Raw genomic sequence first — 23,187 nt, forward strand, 5'->3', positions numbered from 1 at the left:
TTTGAATAAAAAATAAAATTATGAAGAAACAAGCGATTTTAGGTTTTTTCCATAACTGCATTTAGGCCGAAAGTGATTTACGAATTTTTTTTTTTTTTTTAGTTTGATGTAGCTTCGAAGGCTCACAATTTGAAACCTTCCCGACCCCTTTAGCCCCTCAACTTTCGGCACAATTGAGAAAAGTGCTTAATTGTACGTCTTTCGTAGTGTGGGGACTCGTACTTTGTGTGCTAAGAAATGTTTTCAACGTTAATACGACATCTCATGGCGTTGTTGTTTTATTAGCTGCTGAAATTAGCCAATCAGATCGGTTCGCGGGCGAATTCAAATCGGTTTTACGAGGTTTTACTGGGTCCAAAGTGTTTAAATGCAAAAATAAACCAGTATAGTTCCGCACTGCAAGTGTTGTTCTCTCTATTGGTTATCAATTCTTGTGTATTTAATTTGCTTTATACACATGGCTCACTCCAGGCTGCGTCGTACTTTCATAATCTGTGAGCACCGCTTACTCTAGTAATTCTTACTTCTTTTTACTCTCGTTTCGTCAGCTTCGTTGTAGTATGTCCTTCTTACCACCTCCACCCCCTCACTTTTCTTTATCTCTGTACTGTTCCTCTGTCCTCGCTACTCTTTCATTGCACTTCTTTGTTTTTACACTTTGCTTTACGTCGCACCGACACAGATACTGTAGGTCTCATGGAGACAATGGGATAGAACAGGACTATGAGTGTGAAGGAAGCGACCGTGGCCTTAATCATGGTACAGTCCCAGCATTTTCCTGGTGTCAGAATAGGAAAAGACGGGAAACCATCTTCAGACCTGCCGACAGGAAGTTATGACATTTGCACGGAACGCCAAACGTTCCGGAATATTACTTCTTTCTTTCTTAATCTGCTTACCCTCCAGGGTTGGCTTTTCCCTCGGACTCAGCGAGGGATCCCACCTCTACCGCCTCAAGGGCAGTGTGCTGGAGCGTAAGACACTGGGTCGGGGATAGGAAGGGATAGACAAGGAAGAGTTTGGAAGCGGCAGTGGCCTTAAGTTAGGTACCATCCCGGCATTTGCCTGGCGGAGAAGTGGGAAACCACGCAAAACCACTTCCAGGATGGCTGAGGTGGGAATCGAACCCTCAGAGGGTGGCAGCTAATCACACTAATCCGGGATATTACTAAGAACAGGTATGTCAAAGCGTGACGCTTGCACGGAGGACCAAGGATGGTTCGAATGCAGAAGCACGGGAGGAGAAGGCCCACACAGTAAAGAAGATAGATAGATAGATAGATAGATAGATAGATAGATAGATAGATAGATAGATAGATAGATAGATAGATAGATAGAGAGAGATAGAAGCCTTTAGAGTTCACATCTATACTTGATACCTGGTGATAACTGGTGTTGCGTGTTGAACTGATGACGATTGTTCAGCAGCTATAGAGTTCACCAAGACCAATTACATTTTGATTTATAACGGACATAAGTAGCCCTACATTGTGGACTATATCAATGAAGTTCAACTGACTTCTTGGCGGTGCGTAGATGTCAAGAAAAGTAAATGTCAAGGAAGAATAATAATAATAATTAGTATAGTTTTAGGCGAGGCAAGTCGTGTTTGCATTCCGAATGAAGCGGCGAGTGTAGTGAGAAAAGTGTAGTAAATAGAAAGAAAACGTGCGAGGGAAACAGAGGGTATGGTTTCAACAATTTATACAGGAGAGTCCGGCTCCATGGCTAAATGGTTCGCGTGCTGGCCTTTGGTCACAGGGGTTCCAGGTTTAATTCCCGGGAGGGTCAGGAATTTTAACCATCATTGGTTAATTTCGCGGGCCCGGGGGTTGGGTATATGTGTCGTCTTCATCATCATTTCATTCGCATCACGACGCGCAGATCGTCTACTGGCGGCAGATCAAAAGACCTGAACCTGGCAAGCCGAACATGTACTCAAATACTCCCGACACTAAAAGCCGTACGCCATACCTTCAGTCGAGGCTACGTAAAGTACTGTACGTGTCTATTTCCACCGGAGTGTATGAAAATCGAGACTGCGTGCAAATATCACCATCCTTCTTCTGACTCACCAAGTACTGTTAGACAGAGTGAAGGGCCCCCTCCATGCAAGTGTCACTCCGTGCAAGTGTTCCAACGCCGCCGACAGTGGGGTTCGAACCCACTATCTCCCAAATGCACCATCCTTAAGCTGACTCCAGTCACTTTCAAACATCTGGAAGAAAACAGGGCCGAGCTGAGTGACTCAGACGGTTGAGGCGCTGCCTTCTGACCCCAACTTGGCAGGTTTGATCCTGGCTCAGTTCGGTGGTATTTGAACGTGCTCAAATACGTCAGCCTCGTGTCGGTATATTTACTGGCACGAAAAAGAAATCCTGCGGGACTAAATTCCGGCACCTCGGCGTCTCCGAAAAGTTTAAAAACATAGTGTGACGTAAAGCAAATAACCTTTATATTATTATTATTATTATTATTATTATTATTATTATTATTATTATTATTATTATTATTACTAGCTGATGTACCCGTGCTTCGCTACGGAATTCTACATTGTATACAGAACTCTATGTTAGGTAGTGTACACGTTGTGAGCAAGATTGTATTATATTGCATAGCAACGTTACCCTAGAAACGCGACGGGGAAGTCACCAAACGTCTTTTCTCATATGAAAACTGGGTTAGGAAATTTTCATTATGATGGTAGGTCTGCTTGCCTACTTTTTTTGCTATTTGTTTTACGTCGCACCGACACAGATAGGTCTCACGGCGACGATGGGATAGGAAAGGCCCAGGAAGTGGAAGGAAGCAGCCGTGGCCTTAATTAAGGTACAGCCCCGGCATTTGCCTGGTGTGAAAATGGGAAACCATGGAAAACCATCTTCAGGGCTGCCGACAGTGGGGCTCGAACCCACTATCTCCCGATTACTGGATACTGGCCACACTTAAGCGACTGCAGCTATCGAGCTCGGTTGCTCGCCTACTATCAGTCACAATCAGGATGGGGAGTTTTCATTATAATGGCAGACACTCACTCTCCACCTGCTTTTTTATATTCTCAGAAAGACTGCCTTAGTGGTTTTCCCAAGTGAAATGAACATAGGTCATTACATTGACGCCATTAGGAATGGCGCGATTAAAAGCAATATGAAATACTCGATCAAATGAAAAACCACACATTTTCTCACTTTTAACGAACAGTACTACGCTGCCGATCTAACATTCCAAGGTTCCAGAGCTGGAATGGCCAAGCCGCACAGCCTTGATCCGTGAACACTCTTCGTCTTTTTTCATCGGACGGGGGGGTCAAATAGCGGGGAGTCCCAGGAGGACAAATCTATGCCCTTTCACTAATCTCTTTCCTAGGAGTACCCGATGAGTCGGGAAATCTCATTTCACTTACACTGGTGGCGGAAAAATCTAACTGAGTTGGAGGCAAATTTTTTCTCCAAACCAGAGGAGAAAACCCCTCTTCACTGTTAATTTGGAACAAAATGTATGTAGAATTTAATAAAAGTGAAGAGGAAGACGCTTTCCTTAAGTAACGTCTCTTTTCAGGGTAAAATTTTGAATTATTTAACAAGATCTCATAAAATGAGAACTCCTTGTACTATATCCCACCAAGTACTTTATCGGGTTTCGGAGAGGCTGAAGTGCCGAAACTTTGTCGCGCGGGAGTTCTTTTACGTGCCAGTAAATCTACCGACACGAGGCTGACGTATTTCAGCACCTTCAGGTACCAGCGGACTGAACCAGGATCCAACCTCCCAAGTTGGGCTCAGAAAGACAGCGCCTCAACGGTCTTAGCCACTCAGCGTGATCCAAGCATTAAAGAAAAGAATCTTAGAGAAGTGTGTGACCAAGTATCTTAACTGACAAACTACTAGACGTACAGTTCTGCATGGAATCCGAAACACTGGCTCATTCTGTACAGGTTCATACTTTAACTTACTGGAAATCGAATCAAAATTACCTTAGCCAACACACGAAGTTATCGCTTATCTCGCTTGCTCTACATTTTAAATGATATCAGTTACATAATTAAATCACAGTTTTTGTTAAAGTCTACATGTTTATCGGCCATCGATGCATCGTATTTACCATTGCCTTGCCCAATATGAGTGTATCTGATGTTTATTTGTGACCTCAGTCTCATCAGCCATGGATAGGTTTTCGTCACTTCGTCAGCGTTTGTCTTATCCAATATTTCACCTAATACTAGTGTTACTGTTTGCTGCTATTTTCCTCTTTTTTTTTTACCGATGAAGATTACGTTTTCGTCAGTGGAGCTGAGAATTTTAGGGCTTGAAAAAGTAAAGTCTTAGTCGTCTAAGGTACACACACAGGAAAAACACTATTTGGGTAATAAAAGAATTAAAACTATGCTTAAATTTCACAATAAAAGTTACCTTCCTTTCTTAATCCTTTTACCCTCCAGGGTTGGTTTTCCCCTCGGTCTCAGCGAGTGTATTCTGGAGTGGGAGACTTTGGATCGGGGGATACAACTGGGGAAGAGGACAAGTAAGTCACCCAAGCGGACTCCCCTGCTATTGTGAAGAGGGGTCTTGTGGGGGGGGGGGGGAATGGGAGGATTGGAAGGGATAGACAAAGAAGAGGGGAGAGAAGGAAGCGGCCGTGGCCTTCAGTTAGGTACCATCCCGATTTGCCTGGAGGAGAAGTGGTAAACCACCGAAAACCACTTGCAGGATGGCTCAGGTGGGAATCGAACCCACCTCTACTCAGTTGACCTCTCCAAGCTTATTCATTAGTTCGTTTCTTCCCTTTGCATGTATGCTACGGTGCTATATGTGTTGTTTCGATGGTCTGAACAGCTTTAAAGTTGTACTATTTCAAAGAAGAAATGAAAATCCTCACAATCACATCATCATTTGAAGAAGTGTGAAAGACTGTTTTCATGGGTTAATTCTTATGACGTGGAACACGCGAGCAGTTTCGAAACAGTGCTTAAACAACTGAGCGTTACCAAAAAGAGAAGTATTAAAATAAAAATTATTTCTAGATTTCCGCCTCTGTGGTGCAGTGGTTAGCGTGATTAGCTGCCACTCCCGCAGGCCCGGGTTCGATTCCCGGTTCTGCCACGAAAATTTGAAAAGTGGTACGAGGGCTGGAACGGAGTCCACTCAGCTTGGAGAGGTCACCTGAGTAGAGGTGGGTTTGATTTCCACCTCACCCATTCTGGAAAAGTTTTTGCGTGGTTTTCTACTTCTCCCACAGGCAAACAAAGGGATGGTACCTAACTTAAGGCTACGGCCGCTTCATTCCCTCTTCCTTGTCTGTCTCTTCCAATCCTCCCATCCCACGCAAGGCTCCTGTTTAACTTAGGAGTGAGGCCACCTAGGCGAGGTACTGGCATTCTCCCCAGTTGTATCCGCCGATCCAGAGTCTGAAACTCAGGACACTGCCCTTGAGGCGGTAGAGGTGGGATCCCTCGCTGAGTCCGAGGGAAGAACCGACCCGGGAGGGTAAACAGATAAAGAAGAAGAGCTCTGTAAGTATACAGCAAAAAAAAATGAATATTTGATCAAATGTGGTGCGAAGAAGTGTGAAAAATGTCTTTCTGTCCAAAAATGTTGCGACTTTTGGACAATAAATGGCTTTCAAATTCAAGATAGGGTGGGGTATCAAAATTCCAAAATCCAAATTACAAATGCCGAACGTCAAAAGCCTATCGAGAGCATGTCATTGCTAGGACGACACAGCGTCGTGAGATGATTTCTGCGCTACTAGATCCCCAGTTCACCTCCGCTTTGGAAGTGTTGCTATAAGGAGGAATGATGACGTACTCTGAGGCTACAAAGAAGATTAGTGAAAACATGATAGTCGATACACAAGTGCCCATCATGCTTGGGGGAGTTTCCAATATCAATGCCAAGCAGAACTTCTACATCGACGCTTCATGAACACGCATTTCAGTCTTGATGATTTGCCTTTCGAAGCTCACACCACTGTAGATGGTACAGATACATTTTACATTTTCACCCGTAATACTGACGTCGATATTTTCCTGTATGTAGGAATGTTACTTCTCATATCACAGATTCATTGTACTTTGTCTTGAAGATGTTGTTGGAGAAGTTTTCATTCCCCGCCGGGAGGGCGGGGTGGGCCCCCTAGAGCGTTACGCGTTTTCTCGAGCCGGGAGATGCGTAGAAAGAGTAAGGTGTGGTGAAGGAGGAATATGGGAGAAACGAAGTGGTAAAGTCATTTAGGAGGAATAGAGGGGCCTCTTGGCTAGGGAGATGCGAAAATAAGTGGTTGTAGAGAGGGAGTGGAGTGTTAGACGGGAGTGCCAAAGTGGAAGGATGGGTTGAAGAGTTGTAGGGCTGCGGCGATGTGACTGAGGGATGCTGTAAGGAGTCTATAGAGATCTGGATGTGAAGATGGGTAGAAGAAGGAACGAGTTGCGGTAAGGGGCGGGCGTACGTAGTAACGATGTTGATAGGGAGGATGAGCTAGCCGAGTGCGATGATGTGTAGCGACAGAGGGATGTCTGGGGAAAGATCGAGGAGGGGAGCGGGAGGGTTCCACTGGATGATGGCGTCGACAGATGCGCGCTCCACTGGCGATGAGGCGATTGACTGCGTCTTCTGTCGGTAGATGGAGAAGTACTAAGGTGGTCGGTCCAGAAGAGTTCAGTATGCGGAACGCCCGCCGTGCTGGGACTCCTGTTGCATGAAGTTCGTGGAGGATATCTTGTTCTGCGATGGTTGTGGCAACGTCGCGAAGGACGCAGCGGGTTGAGACGGTGGTACTGTTTCTCGAGGAGGTCTAAATTGGTCTAGTATTCTTTCTTTCTTTCGTAGCGCCGGTTCGATCATCTGCTGGTAAAGTGGTTGGCAGCTGCGCAGGAGTTAAACTACCTAGTACTTTGACTTGCGTGCAACCACCTTCGCGCAAGCGCTAGGTAGCTACCCGGAGCTAGACACTGACATACGGGGTTGGCTAGACTGATTTTCAGCGACTTCTCGCTTTCGAGTGAGGTCCTATCTATCGTTAGATGTATGAAGTTCATTTCGATTGTCTTATTTTCCTGTGCTTGCATCTGCTAATTAACACCAATAAGCCTAATAAAGGGTGTCTTATGAGTCATGGTCAACGATTTATGTCAAGCTTTCGTGATTTTAATCTATGAGCTTGAAGATCAATACCTAATTGGGATTAAAATCCCGAGATTACATTTTCTTTCGCCAGTTATTACCTGTCATGTAAGGCAGCGTTTTGGAAAGTATTCTCGTACCGTAGTAGATTGGTCAAGTCGCTCGCTCCGTAATAGAAGATAGCAGGTTCTCTTCATCTAATTTACATTTAAAAATTTATTTTCGTTCCCTGCGTTGTTCTTAACTCTCTTTTGCACGCTTCCATATACGTACATACACACACATCTTCCTTCTAATTGCAGGCTTCTGTGAATTGTATAAGTATCTCCACGATCCTTTATTTGCAACTAGCTCTGTGACATCGTTTAGTTCCACATGTTTCCATGTATTGATAATGCATTTCATTCTAATGTTTAACTTTATGAAGATAAAGATGGAAGGTACGGTAAATGCAAAGAACTAATCGGGGTAAATATCCATTCATAGGAAGAGGAATTCACTAATGGAATAGTTTCCAATTTCTTTGAAATCATTAACGAGAAGACTAGGTTAACAACCGGTAGGGAATAAGCTACCTGGGCCACAGTCCTATATGCTATATAATGATGGTTGGAATTAGTCATTACATAACTTTCTTCGTGGTCTTAATTAAGGTACAGCCCCAGCATTTGCCTGGTGTGAAAATGGGAAACCACGGAAAACCATCTTCAGGGCTGCCGACAGTGGGGTTCGAACCCACTATCTCTCGAATACTGGATACTGACCGCACTTAAGCGACTGCAGCTATCGAGCTCGGTACATAACTTTCTATGAGTAGCACACATATAAAGAATTTTCTTGGTAGGGTTGGTTTTCCCTTGGACTCAGCGAGGGATCACACATCTACCGCCTCAAGGGCAGTGTCGCGGAGTGTGAGACATTGGGCCGGGGGATACAAACGGGGAGGAAGACCAGTACCTCGTCCAGGCGGCCTCACCTGCTATGGTGAACAGGAGCCTTGTGGGGGGATGGGAAGATTGGAAGGGATAGACAAGGAAGAGCGAAGGAAGCGGCCGTGGCCTTAAGTTAGGTACCATCCCGGATTTGCCTGGAGGAGAAGTGGAAACCCACAGAAAACCACTTCCATGTTGGCTGAGGTGGGAATCGAACCCACCTCTACTCATTTGACCTGCGAAGGCTGAGCGGACCGCGTTCCAGCTCTCGTACCATTTTTCAAATTTCATGGCAGAGCCGGGAATCGACCCCGGGCCTCCGGGGGTGGCAGCTAATCACACTAACCACTACACTACAGAGGTGGGCTTGTTTAGTATTAAGGAATTAAAAATATAGACATAATAAGAACTATATACTTTTAGCCCGCCTGGTGGCCATGATGGTTAAGGCATCAAGTCTGTGTGGTCTCACACCATGGTTAACCGAGTCGAGTCCTGTTGGTAGAAAATAATTTCACCATCAGAATGTTGGCCGGCACGAAAGGAGAGGTTGTGGTTCTGAGAGACTTGGCAGTGCTGTTATGGCCGCGTGACTATGAGCTTGCATTTGGGAGATGGTGGGTTTAAATCCCACCGTTCAGTCGTGAAGATTTTTTTTAGTGGTTCCCCATTTTCACACCAGGCAAATGCCTGAACTTTACTCTATTTAAGGCCATGGACGCTACATTCCCAATCTTATACTATTCCCTTCCTTACGTCGCCGAAAACGTTCGATGCGTTAGTGCGACGTTAAACCTGGTCCTATGCAATGTCTGCCGGGTCCGCGGTGCCTGCCCCTTACCAGGAGGCCCCGAGTTCGATTCCCCGCCAGGTCATGGATTTTTAGCTGGATCTGAGGGCTGGTTCGAAGTCCACTCGGCCTACGTGATTACAATTGAGGAGCTATCTTACGGTGAGGATGCGGCCACAGTCTAGGAAGCTAAGAATAACGAGCGAGACAGTGGCGGTGATAAGGACCTCGCAGATCCCGCGGGGGCCGATGGGGGGGGGGGGGGTGTCGTGGCTTGTGAGGGGCCCATAACTGTTTCTTAATTCAGTAGCTGAGGAGTGATTTTACATATTGATAAAGCTACAGCACACAACTGAGTATCATTTGTATTACAGAGGGTTATTCCAAACATGGCCGTCGTAGTGCAGAGCTTCCATCGTCAATAGGAGCACGGTAATTATTTCTGAAAGAAAGTGCGTTTCCCAACCTGTTCCAATAATAACCATCCCTTGCTTCCACTCAGAACAATCAACAAGGCTTTTGAAATAATTGCCAACGGCCGTAGCCGTGTTGAAACACCGGATCCCGTGAGATCTCCGAAGTTAAGCAACATTAGGCGTGGTCAGGAGTTGGATGGGTTGCCACGCGCTGTTGGTGAGGGGTAAGGGAATGGAGGAGCGGAAAGGAACTGGCCACCCTACTGCACGTAAACTCCGGCTCAGGAACACCTCTGTGGAGGTTCGGACCTGCCTTCGGGCAGAATAACCCCTACCTTACCTTGAAATAATTAGCCAGGCCTGAGAACCCAGTACTCAGCGAGTATGCGATAACAAAGACATCCTTCTTATCTAAACTCTAAATAATGAAGTTTCGATATACGGTTGAGTTGTAAATAATAGTAAATTATTTGGTCCTCGAAACGGCATTATTTCTTAATATTGTGATGGTCAGGGTGTTTTGGTTTCTATAATAGGAATATGCATTTCTTGTGTGTGTGTGTGGTGTGTGTGTGTGTGTGTGTGTGTGTGTGTGTGTGTGTGTGTGTGTGTGTGTGTGTGTGTGTGTGTGTGTTCGTACCATATAGGCCTAAGTGTATTGTTTTAATTCCTTCGAATTTGAAAAGTAAATTGTGTAACATTATTATTATTATTATTATTATTATTATTATTATTATTATTATTATTACTATTATTTCCGTTGCTGTTCATTGTAATAATATACAACCTTGTACTAAGAAATAAAGTAGTAACTTTCCTTATCAGGAAATATGGGGCCCATTTTCAATTATTGCGGATGGGGGGGCGCTTGAGCTTCTTAGTGCCACTACTGGGCCGAAAGAATTCGTCGTGCTGACCACACGACACCTCATAATCTACAGGTCTTCCCGTTGAGCAGCGGTCGCTTGGTAGGCTATGGCTCTTCGGGGCTGTTATGGCATGGGGTTTGGTGTGGTGTACAATTTCCAATCACTAGCTTACGTACTAACAGCCTGGGTATGATTACAAGCCTCTCCGCACTGTCCATATGGCGTGAGATCATATGACGCTGTTGATGATGATTCGTCGGCCGAATGGGGACGTTAAGCCTTGAGCAGACTCCGGCCAGGTTTCACTCTCCCGCTCCACCCTTCCTACTATCATATATCACGCCAATCATTTGATCGCATTAACTCTTGTGATGAGATTGACGTCAGGGAGGGCATCCGGTCGTAAAAACTCGCTGCGATGATTCATGTGACTTCATACCCGACCCAGTAGAAAAACGGGGACAAGGGTTGAACTCACACCCCCAAGTACACAGTATGTCTTCTTCTTCATCATCATCTGTTTACCGTCCAGGGTCAGTTTTTCCATCGGACTAAGCGAGGGATCACACACCTACCACCTCAAGGGCAGTGTCCTGGAGTTTCAGACTCTGGGTCGGGGATATAACTGGGGAGGATGACCAGTAGCTCGCCCAGGCGGCTTCACCTGCTATGCTCAACAGAGGCCTTGGTGGGGGATGGAAAAATTGGAAGACAAGACCGTGGCCTTAAGTTTAGGTACCATCCCGGAATTTTCCTGTAGGAGAAGTAGGAAACCACGGAAAACCACTTCCAGGATGGCTGAGGAGGGAATTGAACACCCCTCTACTCAGTTGACCTCCCGAGGCTGAGTGGACCCCATTCAACCCCTCGTACCGCTTTTCAAATTTCGTGGCAGAGCCGAGAATTGAACCCGAGCCTCTGGGGGTGGCAACTAATCACACTAACCACTACACCACAGAGGCAGACCACAGTATGTACCATGTGGTATATACCCTACGTCATACGTTACAGCCCTGACCCCGCTACAACTCGTTCGAACTTCTTTTAATTGAAAAGACTATCAGTAAACCTAACAAGCCTCCGTGGCTCAGGCGGCAGCGCGCCGGCGTCTCACCGCTGGGTTCCGTGGTACAAATTCCGGTCACTCCATATGCTTTGTGCTGGACAAAGCGGAGGCGAGACAGATTTTTCTCCGGGTACGCCGGCTTTCCCTGTCATATTTCACTCCAGTAACACTCTCCAATATCATTTCATTTCATCTGTCGTTCATTAAATTGCCCCAGGGGAGTGCGACAGGCGTCGGCAGACGGCACAATTCCTATCCTCGCCGCTAGATGCGGAGCTCATTCATTTCATTCCTTACCCGGTCGAATGACTGCAAACAGGCTGTGGATTTTCATTTTCGTAAGTAAACCTAAACTACTCCTTTTATTTATTTCGAACTATCTGGTAACTATAGCCGTGACCTACTGCTTGATAAACGCTGCTTCTGGGTCACTCTTATGAAATAGAATTCTGTATCTTTGTATTAGATTATCCCGAAAGATAGCAGAGTGATGCTGACTGCGATACGAGCATGAATTGATAAGATATGCATTTTTTCCATTCTTTCATTGAGTTGACGGTTATCTACTTCAAGAACCATCAATTAACCCTATATATAGCATTCGAATTTCGTAAAACGATCCGATCACCTCTGAGACAATGGCGGCTCCCGTGGGATTGCGGAATACATTCCTTGCTGGTATAATAGGTGAGTAATTAAACCACTCTACCATTCGTCTGTAACTTATGTATTTTTCATGCATGATGAAATGCAATGGGCTGTCATCCTCGGAATGGGGAGAGGCGTGCTAAAAGTGACGGCAATTGTCACCCCAGTGCGCACTCTACCTGGACGTTCTAGGAGCACAGGCCACTGCAATGAGTATGAAACCCTACCGCATGTGCTCGAGAGGGCCCTCAGGGAGAGTTACTTCGCATTAAGCGTCAAAACACCGCGATATCTTTATTTGCGAGCGGTCTCAAAGAAAAAAGCCATGAGGTTCATGAAGACGTCCACTGTGTAGGAGAAGATGAAAGTAACCATCGTATTGATATGATTGCCATCAATCGGAGACAAAACAAAGCAGAAACCATTGATCCTACGATAAGGATTGAATACTCTGTTTCCCAGCCAGACGATGTTGATAAACAAAAACAGGATATCTATATATATAAAACTAGCAAGGTACCCGTGCTTCGCTACGGTATTATACTGAAATTTATAATTGAATGCTTATTGTTTTAGATATATAATCCACCGAAATTCGCGTTCTGACACGTTTTCAGCGAGAATCCACCAATATTCCCGATCTGACTCGTTTTCTATTAGATTACGCCACGTTTCCTCCCATTTTTCAATCTTCCTTTCCAGCAATCGATTTCGTACTTCCCGGGCTAGGCTCAGGTATTCTTCCCGGACAGTTGGGTCCGTAAATCTTTGCCATATCGTATTTTCCTCATTTTTAATCTGGATAAAATCCTTCAGGAGATCCGGCGTGGTGACATATTGGGTGCCTTGGCGGCACTGAACCCGCGGCCGGACAGCATTCTTAGTCATTACCCGTCCAGGAGCCGTTTCCAGCGCGGTCCGCACATTTGACGACGGTCCGGAACATTATTATTATTATTATTATTATTATTATTATTATTATTATTATTATTATTATTATTATTATTATTATTATTATTCATGTTATTATTATTATTATTATTATTATTACTATTATGTGTTTCTGGGATGAATGATGACATGGAAAACCGGCGTATCCGGAGAAAAACCTGTCCCGCCTCCGTTTTGTCCAGCACGAATGTCACATGGAGTGACCGGGATTTGAACCACGGAACCCAGCTGTGAGAGGCCGGCGCGCTGCCGCCTGAGCAACGGAGGATCCTTATAAGTACATTAAGAACAGTAAAATCAATTGGTCTCACCTCCTTTTACACCCCACCGCCGTTAGTTTTTACTGCCAAACCCCGCCCCCCCCCCCCCCCCCCGAAATGAAAAGAACGCGTGTTTCTTTCTGTTTAAGGGAGATTCCAAACACCAATGTTCACGTCTATTACCTTCAGTTTTGAGATATAAGTATCCCCATCAATATAATTTACTTTTGTCACTTCCTTTCAAACTGACCCCTCCCCCCTAAGTGAATTTTCCCGCAAAAAATACTTGTTTCTTTAATAGTGAAGGATCTTCTAAATACCAATTATCACGACTCTAACTTCTTCACTTTTTGATTTATGTGTCCTCATGAAAGGAATTCAACTCCTTTACACTCCCGCCCCCCCCCAAGATGGTTTCCCCCCAAAAAAGCGTTTTTCTTCGTTTTTAAAGGAGATCCAAATACGAATTTTCACGTCTGTAACAACTTTAGTTTTTATTAGATGTATACATTCTCATATAATTAAAGTCAATTAATTTTTCAATTCTTTCACCCCCTCCCCCCCCCCTTCATTGGATTTTCCGAGAATACGTGTTTCTTTACTTTTAAAGAAGATTGCAAATATCAAATTTCACGTCTGTAACATCTTCATTTTTAAGATATCAGTAGCCTAATTAAAAGAATTCAACACCATGTTCAGTCACTTTCACCCCCTCTCCACCCAAGTGGTATTTCCGAAAATTAAAAATACACGTTTCTTTAGGTTTAATAGAGATAAAAATACCATTTTTCACTTCTGTAACTTGTTAAGTTTTTTTAGATATGCTGTAAAAATTCTCATTTTAAAATTTCACCCCTTTTGGGTTCCCCTTAAGTGGAGTTTCCAAAAACAAATCACCTATGTTTCTTTACATTTACAGGAGATTCCAAACACCCACTTTTTACGTCTGTAACATTTTACGTTTCCAAGATAATCTTTCAAAAAATTCACCCCAATTTGTCACTTCAGTTTAACCGCCATTAATAGGATTTTCCAAAAACTAAAAAAATACGTGTTTCTTTATTTTTAAAGGAGATCCCATATACAAATTTTTAGTTCGGTAATATCTTCCGTTTCTGAGATATATGTATCCTCATTAAAGGCATTCAACCCATTTTTCACCCTTTTACAACCCTCCTATTGGGATTTACAGGAAACAAAAAAATACGTTTTCCTTTCTTTTTAGAGGAGATTCTAACTACCAATTTTCACATCTGTAAATTTTAAAGTTTTAAGACGTAGACACATTCATTTTAAAAAATTCACCCCCCTTTTCACCCCTCAATATTTGGATTTTCCAAAAACGAAAAAATACGTGTTTCTTTATATTTAAAGTAGATCCCAAATACCAATTTTCTGGTCTGTAATATCTTCAGGTTCTGAAATATAAGTAGCCTCATTAAAGGCATTCAACCCATTATTCACCCTTTTACACCCTTCCTATTGGGATTTTCCGAAAACAAAAGAATACGGGTTTCTTTATTTTTAAAGGAGATTCTAAATACCAATTTTTACATCTATAAACTGTAACAGTTTTGAGATATAGATACACTCATTTTAAAAAATCACCCCCTTTTCACCCCCCCCCCATTAACTGGATTTTCCCAAAACAAAAAAATACGTGTTTCTTTATTTTTAAAGGAGATCCCAAACACCAATTTTCAGGTCTGTAATATCTTCAGTTTCTGAAATATAAGTAGCCTCATCAAAGGCATACAACCCCTTTTTCACCCCTTTTCACCCCTCCTATTGCGATTTTCCGAAAACAAAAAAATACTTGTTTCTTTATGTTTAATGAAGATTCTAAATACCAATTTTTACATCTGCAAACTTTAAAAGTTTGGAGATATGGATTCACTCATTTTAAAAATTCACCCCCTTTTCACCCTCCCATGAATTGGATTTTCCAAAAACAAAAAAATACGTGTTTCTTTATTTTTTAAAAAGATCAAAAGTACCAATTTTCAGGTCTGTAATATCTTCAGTTTCTGAGATATAAGTACTGGTATCCTGATTAAGGGCATTCAACCCATTTCCCCATTTTCACCCCTTTTCACCCCTCCTATTGTGATTTTCTGAAAACAAAAAATACGTGTTTCCTTATTTTTAAAGAAGATTCTAAATACCAATTTTTATATCTGTAAACTTTTAAACTTTCGAGATATACACACACTCATTTTAAAATTTCACCCCTCTTTTCACCCCCTTAGCGAAGGAATATCCAAAATTCCTCTCTTAGCGAGCACCTACATCTTAATATGAATATATCCCCAAAATTTCATTTCTTTACGTCCTGTAGTTTTGGCTCTGCGATGATGAATCAGTCAGTCAGTCAGTCAGTCAGTCAGGACAAGTTATTTTATATATATAGATAACTTGTCCTGACTGACGGATTCATCATCGCCGAGCCAAAACTACTGTACATAAAGAAATGAAATTTTGGAGATACATTCATATTAACATGTAGGTGCTCTCTAAGAGAGGATTTTTGAATATTCCGTCGCTAAGGGGATGAAAGGAAGGGGGGTTAAATTTTAAAATGAGTGTATCTATATCTCAAAACTTCAAAAGTTCAAGATGTAAAAATTGGTATTTAGAATCTTCTTTAAAAAAAGGAAACATGTTTTTTTTGTTTTCGGATAATCCCAAAATGAGGAGGTGAAAAAGGGTGAAAAGGGGGTTGAATGCCTTTAATGAGGATACTTATATCTCAGAAACTGAAGATATCACAGACCTGAAAATTGGTATTTGGGATCTCCTTTAAAAATAAAGAAACACGTATTATTTTGTTTTCGGAAAATTCCAATAGGAGGGGTGAAAAGGGGTGAAAAATGGATTGATTGCCTTTGATGAGGATACTTATATCTCAGAAACTGAAGATATTACAGACCTGAAAATTGGTGTTTGGGATCTCCTTTAAAAATAAAGAAACAGGTATTTTTTTGTTTTTGGAAAATCCAATTAATGGGGGGGTGAAAAGTGGGTGAAATTTTAAAATGAGTGTATCTATGTCTCAAAACGTTTAAAGTTCACAGATGTAAAAATTGGTATTTAGAATCACCTTTAACAATAAAGAAATACATATTTTTTGTTTTCGGAAAATCCCAATAGGAGGGGTGAAAAGGGTGAAAAAAAGTGTTTGAATGCCTTAAATGAGGATACTTATATCACAGAAACAGAAGATATTACAGACCTGAAATTAGGTATTTGAGATATCCTTTGAAAATAAAGAACCATGTATTTTGGTTTTTAAAAATCCAATTCATGGGTGTAAAACAGGAGTGACAAATTGGGGTGAATTTTTAGAAAGACTATATCTACAGTATATCTGAGAAACGTGAAATATTACAGACGTAAAACTTGGTATTTGGAATCTACTGTAAAAATAAAGAAACTTAGGTGATTTTTTTGGGGGGGAACTTCACTTATGGGGAACTAAAAAGGGGTGGAATTTTAAAATGAGCATTTCTACAGTATTTCTCAAGAAAATAACATGTTACTGAAGTGAAAAATAGTATTTTTAAATATCTATTAAAATAAAGGAACAAGTATTTTTTGTTTCTGAAAAACCACGTGGGTGGAGGGGTAAAAGTTACTGAGAATGAGGTTGAATTATTTTAATTAGGATACTGATATCTCAAAGGGTAAAGATGTTACAGACGTGAAATTTGGTATTTGGAATCTTCTTTCAAAATAAAGGAATACGTACTTTTTGTTTTCGGAAATCCACCTAAAGTGGGGAGGGAAATAGAAAAATTAGTTGAATTATTTGTATGAAGATACTATTATCTCGAAAACGAAAGATTTTTCAGACGTGAACATTGGTATTTGGAATCTACTTTAATGCTAAGGAAACACGTATTCTCGGAAAATCCAATGAAAGAGAGGGGGAGGTAAAAGAATTGAAAAATTGAGTTAATTGTATGAGGATACTTACATCTAATAAAAACTAAATATATTACAGACGTGAAAATTTGGTATTTGGATCTCCTTTAAAAACAAAGAGAAAAGCGTTTTGGGGGGAAATCATCTTGGGGGACGGGGGTGGAAAGGAGTTAAATTCGTTTTATGAGGACACATATCTCAAAACTGAAGATGTTAGAGTCGTGATAACTGGTATTTGCAAGATCATTTACTATTAAAGAAACAAGTATTTTTAACGAGAAATTCGCTTAAGGGGGGAGGGAGTGTGAAAGGAAGTGAAAAAAGTGAATTCTTTTTATGGGGATACTTATATCTCAGAACTGAAGGTAACAGACGTGAACATTGGTATTTGGAATCTCCTTTGAACATAAGGAAACACGCCTTCTTTTTTTTGTGGGGGGAGTAAATCAACTTAACTGCGGTAGGGTGAAAAAGGAGTTGAGACCAATTGATTTTACTGTTCATAATGTACTTATTCTGATCATTAACTGATCATTTTTAATCTTCAAGAACCATCTTTTCCTTTGGAGAACATAAAGTTAGATTACAGTAGATTCTCCTGGCATATGAATAAAAATTTTAAAAACATTTGAAATTAATGATAGGAATGATATTGACCGTGCAATTGTTCACCTCTATAATAAGGTCGATAATGCACGGAAGTATATCATTCGTCTCGCCAGAAATCTCACGCACTTGCTTACGCGCGACGATGGTGCTGGTCACATTGTCAGCAATGATAATGGCAGCAGATGTAATTTACCGCCAGGTAGCGGTCTTGCATCTTGCTGCGGGTTCGTGAACATAATAATAATAATAATAATAATAATAATAATAATAATAATAATAATAATAATAATAATAATAATAATAATAATAATAATAATAATAATAATGTTCTGGACCGTCGTCAAAATGTGCGGCTGGAAACGGGTCCTGGCCGGGTAGTGACTACGAATGCAGTTCGGCCGCGGGTTCAGTACCGCCAAGGCACCCAAGAAGACACCACGCCGGATCTCCTCAAGGATTTGATCCATATTTATTTATTTATTTATTTATTTATTTGGGAAACCAAAACAGCGAGAAGCCGAATTACAGAGTTCCGCAATGAAATACATATTTACAATAGAGTAGCACAAGGCAATCATAAAGAAAAGTGGAAGAATAATGACGAAAAAACATCTAACGATAAATATAGAGGAAAAAATTAAAAACTAACATAATTAGAGACACAACATAACAAAAACAAAAAATAAAGGCTAAAGAAACGAGAAAAATTGTTGAACGTAAAACGAAGAGAAGAACTTATAGCTAGGCACAGTAAGATAAATACAGACATAACACTTAAGTAATGGTATAGCACAGTAAAAAATAAATATTATATTATGTACAAAAGAGAGGACAGCAATGAGAAGAGAAAAAAGGAATATGAAGAAAATGAACTAGGTTAAGTTAAGGAAGAATCGATTAAAGGAGGCATACGAAGAAAAAACGTCCAAGTTCCTGTCTGAAGATAAAGAGTTAAGGAGGGTTGATATGCGGATAAATAAACTTCTTTGAACGAGAGAGAGGCGGGAATACGGAATATGAAGGGGCGTATTAATCCTGGTTTTGCGAGTTGGAACATGTATGGAAAAGAAGGATGCAGGTTCAGGAGAACGAAATAAACCGTTAACAGCGTTATATAGGAAAATGCTTATAGGAAAGGATGCAAAGATTTAGGGACCAACTGACCGGGCGGAATACCTGGACCTAGCCCGGGAGGTACGAAATCGATTACTGGAAAGAAATATTGAAAAATGGGAGGAACTTTGCCGTAATCTCTCAGAAAACGAGTCAGGTCACCAATTTTGGCGGATTATCTCAGAAAACGAGTTAGATCGCGAATTTCGGCGGATTATATATAAAACGTTAAGCATTCAGTTGTAAATTTCATTACAAGACTGTAGCGAAGCACGGGTATCTTGTTAGTCTATATATATATAAAAGAACATATCCTGACTGACTGACTGACTGACTGACTGACTGACTGACTGACTGACTGACTGATCATCGCCGAGCCAAAACTACTGGACATAAAGAAATGAAATTTTGAGGATACAGTTCGGCTCCATGGCTAAATGGTTATCGTGCTTGTCACAAGAGTCCCGGGTTCGATTCCTGGCAGGTTCCGGAATTTTAACTATCATTGGTTAATTTCTCTGGCACAGGGTGTATGTGTTGCCTTCATCATCATTTTATCCTCATCATGACGCGGAGGTTGCCTACGGGAGTCAAATTGAAAGACCTGCACCTGGTGAGCCGAACATGTCCCCGGACACTCCCAGCACTAAAAGCCATACGCCATTACATTTCATTTGAGGATACATTTATATTACAATGTAAGTGCTCTTAAGAGAGGATTTTTGGATATTCCGTCGCTAAGGGGATGAAAAGGGGGGTGAATTTTTGAAATGAGTGTATCTATATCTCAAAACTTTAAAAGTTTACAGATGTAAAAAATGGTACTTAGAATCTCCTTTAAAAATAAAGAAACACGTATTTTGTGTTTTCGGAAAATCCCACTAGAAGGGGTGAAATGGGGTGAAAAAGAGGTTGAATGCCTTTAATGAGAATACTTATATCTCAGAAACTGAAGATATTACAGATCTGAAAATTAGTGTTTGGAATCTCCTTTAAAAAACAAACACGTTTTGTTTTGTTTTTGGAAAATCCAATTCATACGGGTTAAACAGGAGTGACAAATGGGTTGAATTTTTAGAAATACTATATCTACAGTATATCTCAGAAACGTAAAATGTTACAGACGTAAAAATTGGTGTTTGGAATCTTCTGTAGAAGTAAAGAAACATACGTGATTTGTTTTCGGAAACTCCACTTAAGGGGAACTAAAAAGGGGGTTAAATTGTAAAATAAGCATGTTTACAGTATATCTCAAAAACTTAACACATTACAGAAGTGAAAAATGGTATTTTAAATCTCTATTTAAAATAAAGAAATATGTATTTTTTGTTCTTGGAAAAACCACTTCGGTGGGAAGGTAAAAATGACTGAAAATGGGGTTGAATTCTTTTTATTAAGATACTGATATCTCAAAAACTGAAGGTGTTACAGACGTTAAAACTGGTAGCCTACTTGGAATCTCTTTTAAAAATAAAAATTACTTTTCGGAAATCCACTATAAGTGAGGGGGTGGGAGAATTGAAAAATTAGTTGAATTATTTGTATGAAAAGCGAAAAGCGACAAGTGTTGCAGACGTGAAAATCGGTAATTGCAATCTTTTTCAAAAGTAAAGAATCACGAATACCTTTGATTTCGGAAAATCCAATTAAGGGGTGCTAGCGAAAGAATTGAAAAATTAATTGAATTAGTTGTATGAGGATACTTGCATCTGTTAAAATCTAACGTTGTTACGGTGGTGAAAATTGGTATTCGGATCTTCTTTAAAAACAAAGAAAAACGCATTTTTGACGGAAAATCATCTTAGGGGCGGGGGTGAAAAGGAGTTGAATTCCTTTTATTATGAGGACACACATCTCAAAAACTGAAAATGTTACAGTCATGATCATTGGTATTTAGAAGGTCCTTTACTAATAAGGAAACAAGTAATTTTTTCGGAAAATTCACTTAAGGGAGGGGGGAGTGAAAGGAAGTGACCAAAAATTATTTTTATGAGATACTTATATCTCAAAACTGAAGGTAACAGGCGTGAACATTAGTATTTGGAATCTCCTTTAAACATAAAGAAACACGCTTAACTGCGGTGGGATGAAAAAGGAGTTGAGACCAGTTGATTTTACTGTTCATAATTTACTTGATTCTGGTCATAAACCGATCATTTTTAATCTTTCTTGGTTTCGTTTTCAAGAGCTATCTTTTCCTTTGGAGAACTTGAAGTTAGATTACAGTAGATTCTCTGGCATATAAATAAAAATTTAAACACATTTGAAATAAACGATAGGAATGAGATTGACCGTGCAATTGTTCACCTCTATAATAAGGTCAATGATGCACGGAAGTATATCATTCGTATCGCCAGAAATACCGAGCACTTGCCTACGCGCGACGATGGTGCTGGTCACATTATCAGCAATGACAATGGCAGCAGATGTAATTTACCGCCAAGTAGCGGTCTTGCATCTTGTTGCGGGATCGAGAACATAATAATAATAATAATAATAATAATAATAATAATAATAATAATAATAATAATAATAATAATAATAATAATAATAATAATAATGTTCTGGACCGTCGTCAAAATGTGCGCACTGCGCTGGAAACGGGTCCTGGCCGGATAGTGACTACGAATGCAGTTCGGCCGCGGGTTCAATACCGCCAAGGAACCCAAGAAGACACCACGCCGGATCTCCTCATGGATTTGATCCATATTTAAAATGCTTATAGGAAAATATGCAAAGATTTAGGGACCAACTGACCGGACGGAATACCTGGACTTAGCTCGGGAAGTACGAAATCGACTGCTGGAAAGAAAGATTGAAAAATGTGAGGAAACTTGCCATAATCTATTAGAAAACGAGTCAGATCACGAATTTCGGCGGATTATATATAATATGTTAAGCATTCAATTATAAATTTCAGTACAATACCGTAGCGAAGCACGGGTAACTTGCTAATATATATATGCACCAACAATACCCTACTTCCAGAGAGCCTACAGCATCAGTAACATACGAGTAAGAGGATTGCTTCTGGGTGCAAGACAGCCCATCCCCAGAAATGTTGTTGCATGGCGGCAATCGTAGAAATATTCAAGATAAAATTGTTACCACGATTATTAAACTGTCAGTGGCAATAATGCAGAACCATTTGTATGGAAAACATAGTATTTAATTTCCTGCCCCAGCATAAATAAATGGCCATATTCTCGAGTACATTGACCAACAATTCAATTATGTTTTCAAAGAACTTAAGAGCTATTCTGTGTCCTTTGGCAAACACTTGTTGGCGTCAGAATATATAAATACATGATTTATTTATTTATTTATTTATTTATTTATTTATTTATTTATTTATTTATTTATTTATTTATTTATTTATTTATTTATTTATTTATAGCTTCAACAGAGCTTAATCTCCAATTACAGAAGGCGTATATTGCATTACATTAAATTATTAAAGATTTAACTTTGTACTTGGAGTGAGAACCGTTTTCAAAACGGCAGAAATCAGAAAAACATTTCCTCAAAAAGTGAAATAATACAGTAGCACTAAATATTTATGTTTATAAATATTTAATATGCCTTTGGTGGTGACGAAATTAGGGCTCTTGTCCCTCTTTTGCACTTACGCACTGTAGTGCGTACATCACTGGGAGCGGAGCTCAAGAGTACATAATACTAATAATCTACACAACGATACATTACACTTATTCTCTCTCAACGGTCATTCACTCATCCAGTCATACAAATAAGTCAGCTGCATTCAGCAGGTAGTCCCGGCAAGCAGTCTTAAATTTAAGTAATGAGGAGGTATTTTTGACACTGACAGGCAGGGAGTTGCAAAGTCTAGAACCCGTCACAACAAAAGAATTAATGTTAGTCATAGAGGATCGGTGAACAGGAGAGGAAAGGGAGGAATCTGAGCGGGTATTACTGCTGTGAAAGGAAGACAAATACTTAAGCTGAGATGAAAGGTACCGCGGACATTTCGTACCACTTGAACGAGTGGGAAGTATTGCGAGGTAAAAACGATTTCCTAATGAATGTATTCGTTTGTATATCCACTGTCCACTACTGGCGCAGAAGGCTCCGCACGGCGTGACCACTACTGGTGTTAACCTTCCGTCGGGCGTAACTGACCTGATTTGCGCACATGTTCATTCCTATTTCGTATTCGTCATTCGCGGGGACCTACCTATTTCCACCTTTCAGTAGTTTCCTAGCTGCTTCTGTGGATCCGTGGTAGAGTGTCGGCCTCCGAATCCCAAAATAGCGGGTTCAAACCCGCCAGAGGAAGTCGGATTTTTGAAGGGCGGAAAAAAGTCCATTCGACACTCCATGTCGTACGATGTCGGCATGTAAAAGATCTCTGGTGATACATTTGGTATTTACCCGACAAAATTAATTAAATATCAGCCATAGACGCCCAAGAGAGACCCGGTTTACTCTGTCTGCCATCTAGCGGACCTAGAGTAAAACGGAACGTCGAAA

The 23,187-nt window shown here is 40.9% G+C and overlaps 1 protein-coding gene across 1 annotated transcript in view; it reads left to right on the forward strand.

Moving 5' to 3' along the window:
* Window positions 1–11,807: 11,807 nt before the first annotated feature.
* LOC136876907 (facilitated trehalose transporter Tret1) overlaps window positions 11,808–23,187 on the forward strand; it is a 75,664-nt gene continuing 64,284 nt past the window's right edge. The window contains exon 1 of the mRNA XM_067150661.2: window positions 11,808–11,878. Within this exon, the coding sequence (XP_067006762.2) occupies window positions 11,830–11,878 (49 nt within the window). The 5' untranslated portion in view covers window positions 11,808–11,829. The remainder of the gene's footprint in view (window positions 11,879–23,187) is intronic.

Source organism: Anabrus simplex, chromosome 7, assembly GCF_040414725.1.
Source record: "Anabrus simplex isolate iqAnaSimp1 chromosome 7, ASM4041472v1, whole genome shotgun sequence".
Lineage (NCBI taxonomy): Eukaryota > Metazoa > Arthropoda > Insecta > Orthoptera > Tettigoniidae > Anabrus > Anabrus simplex.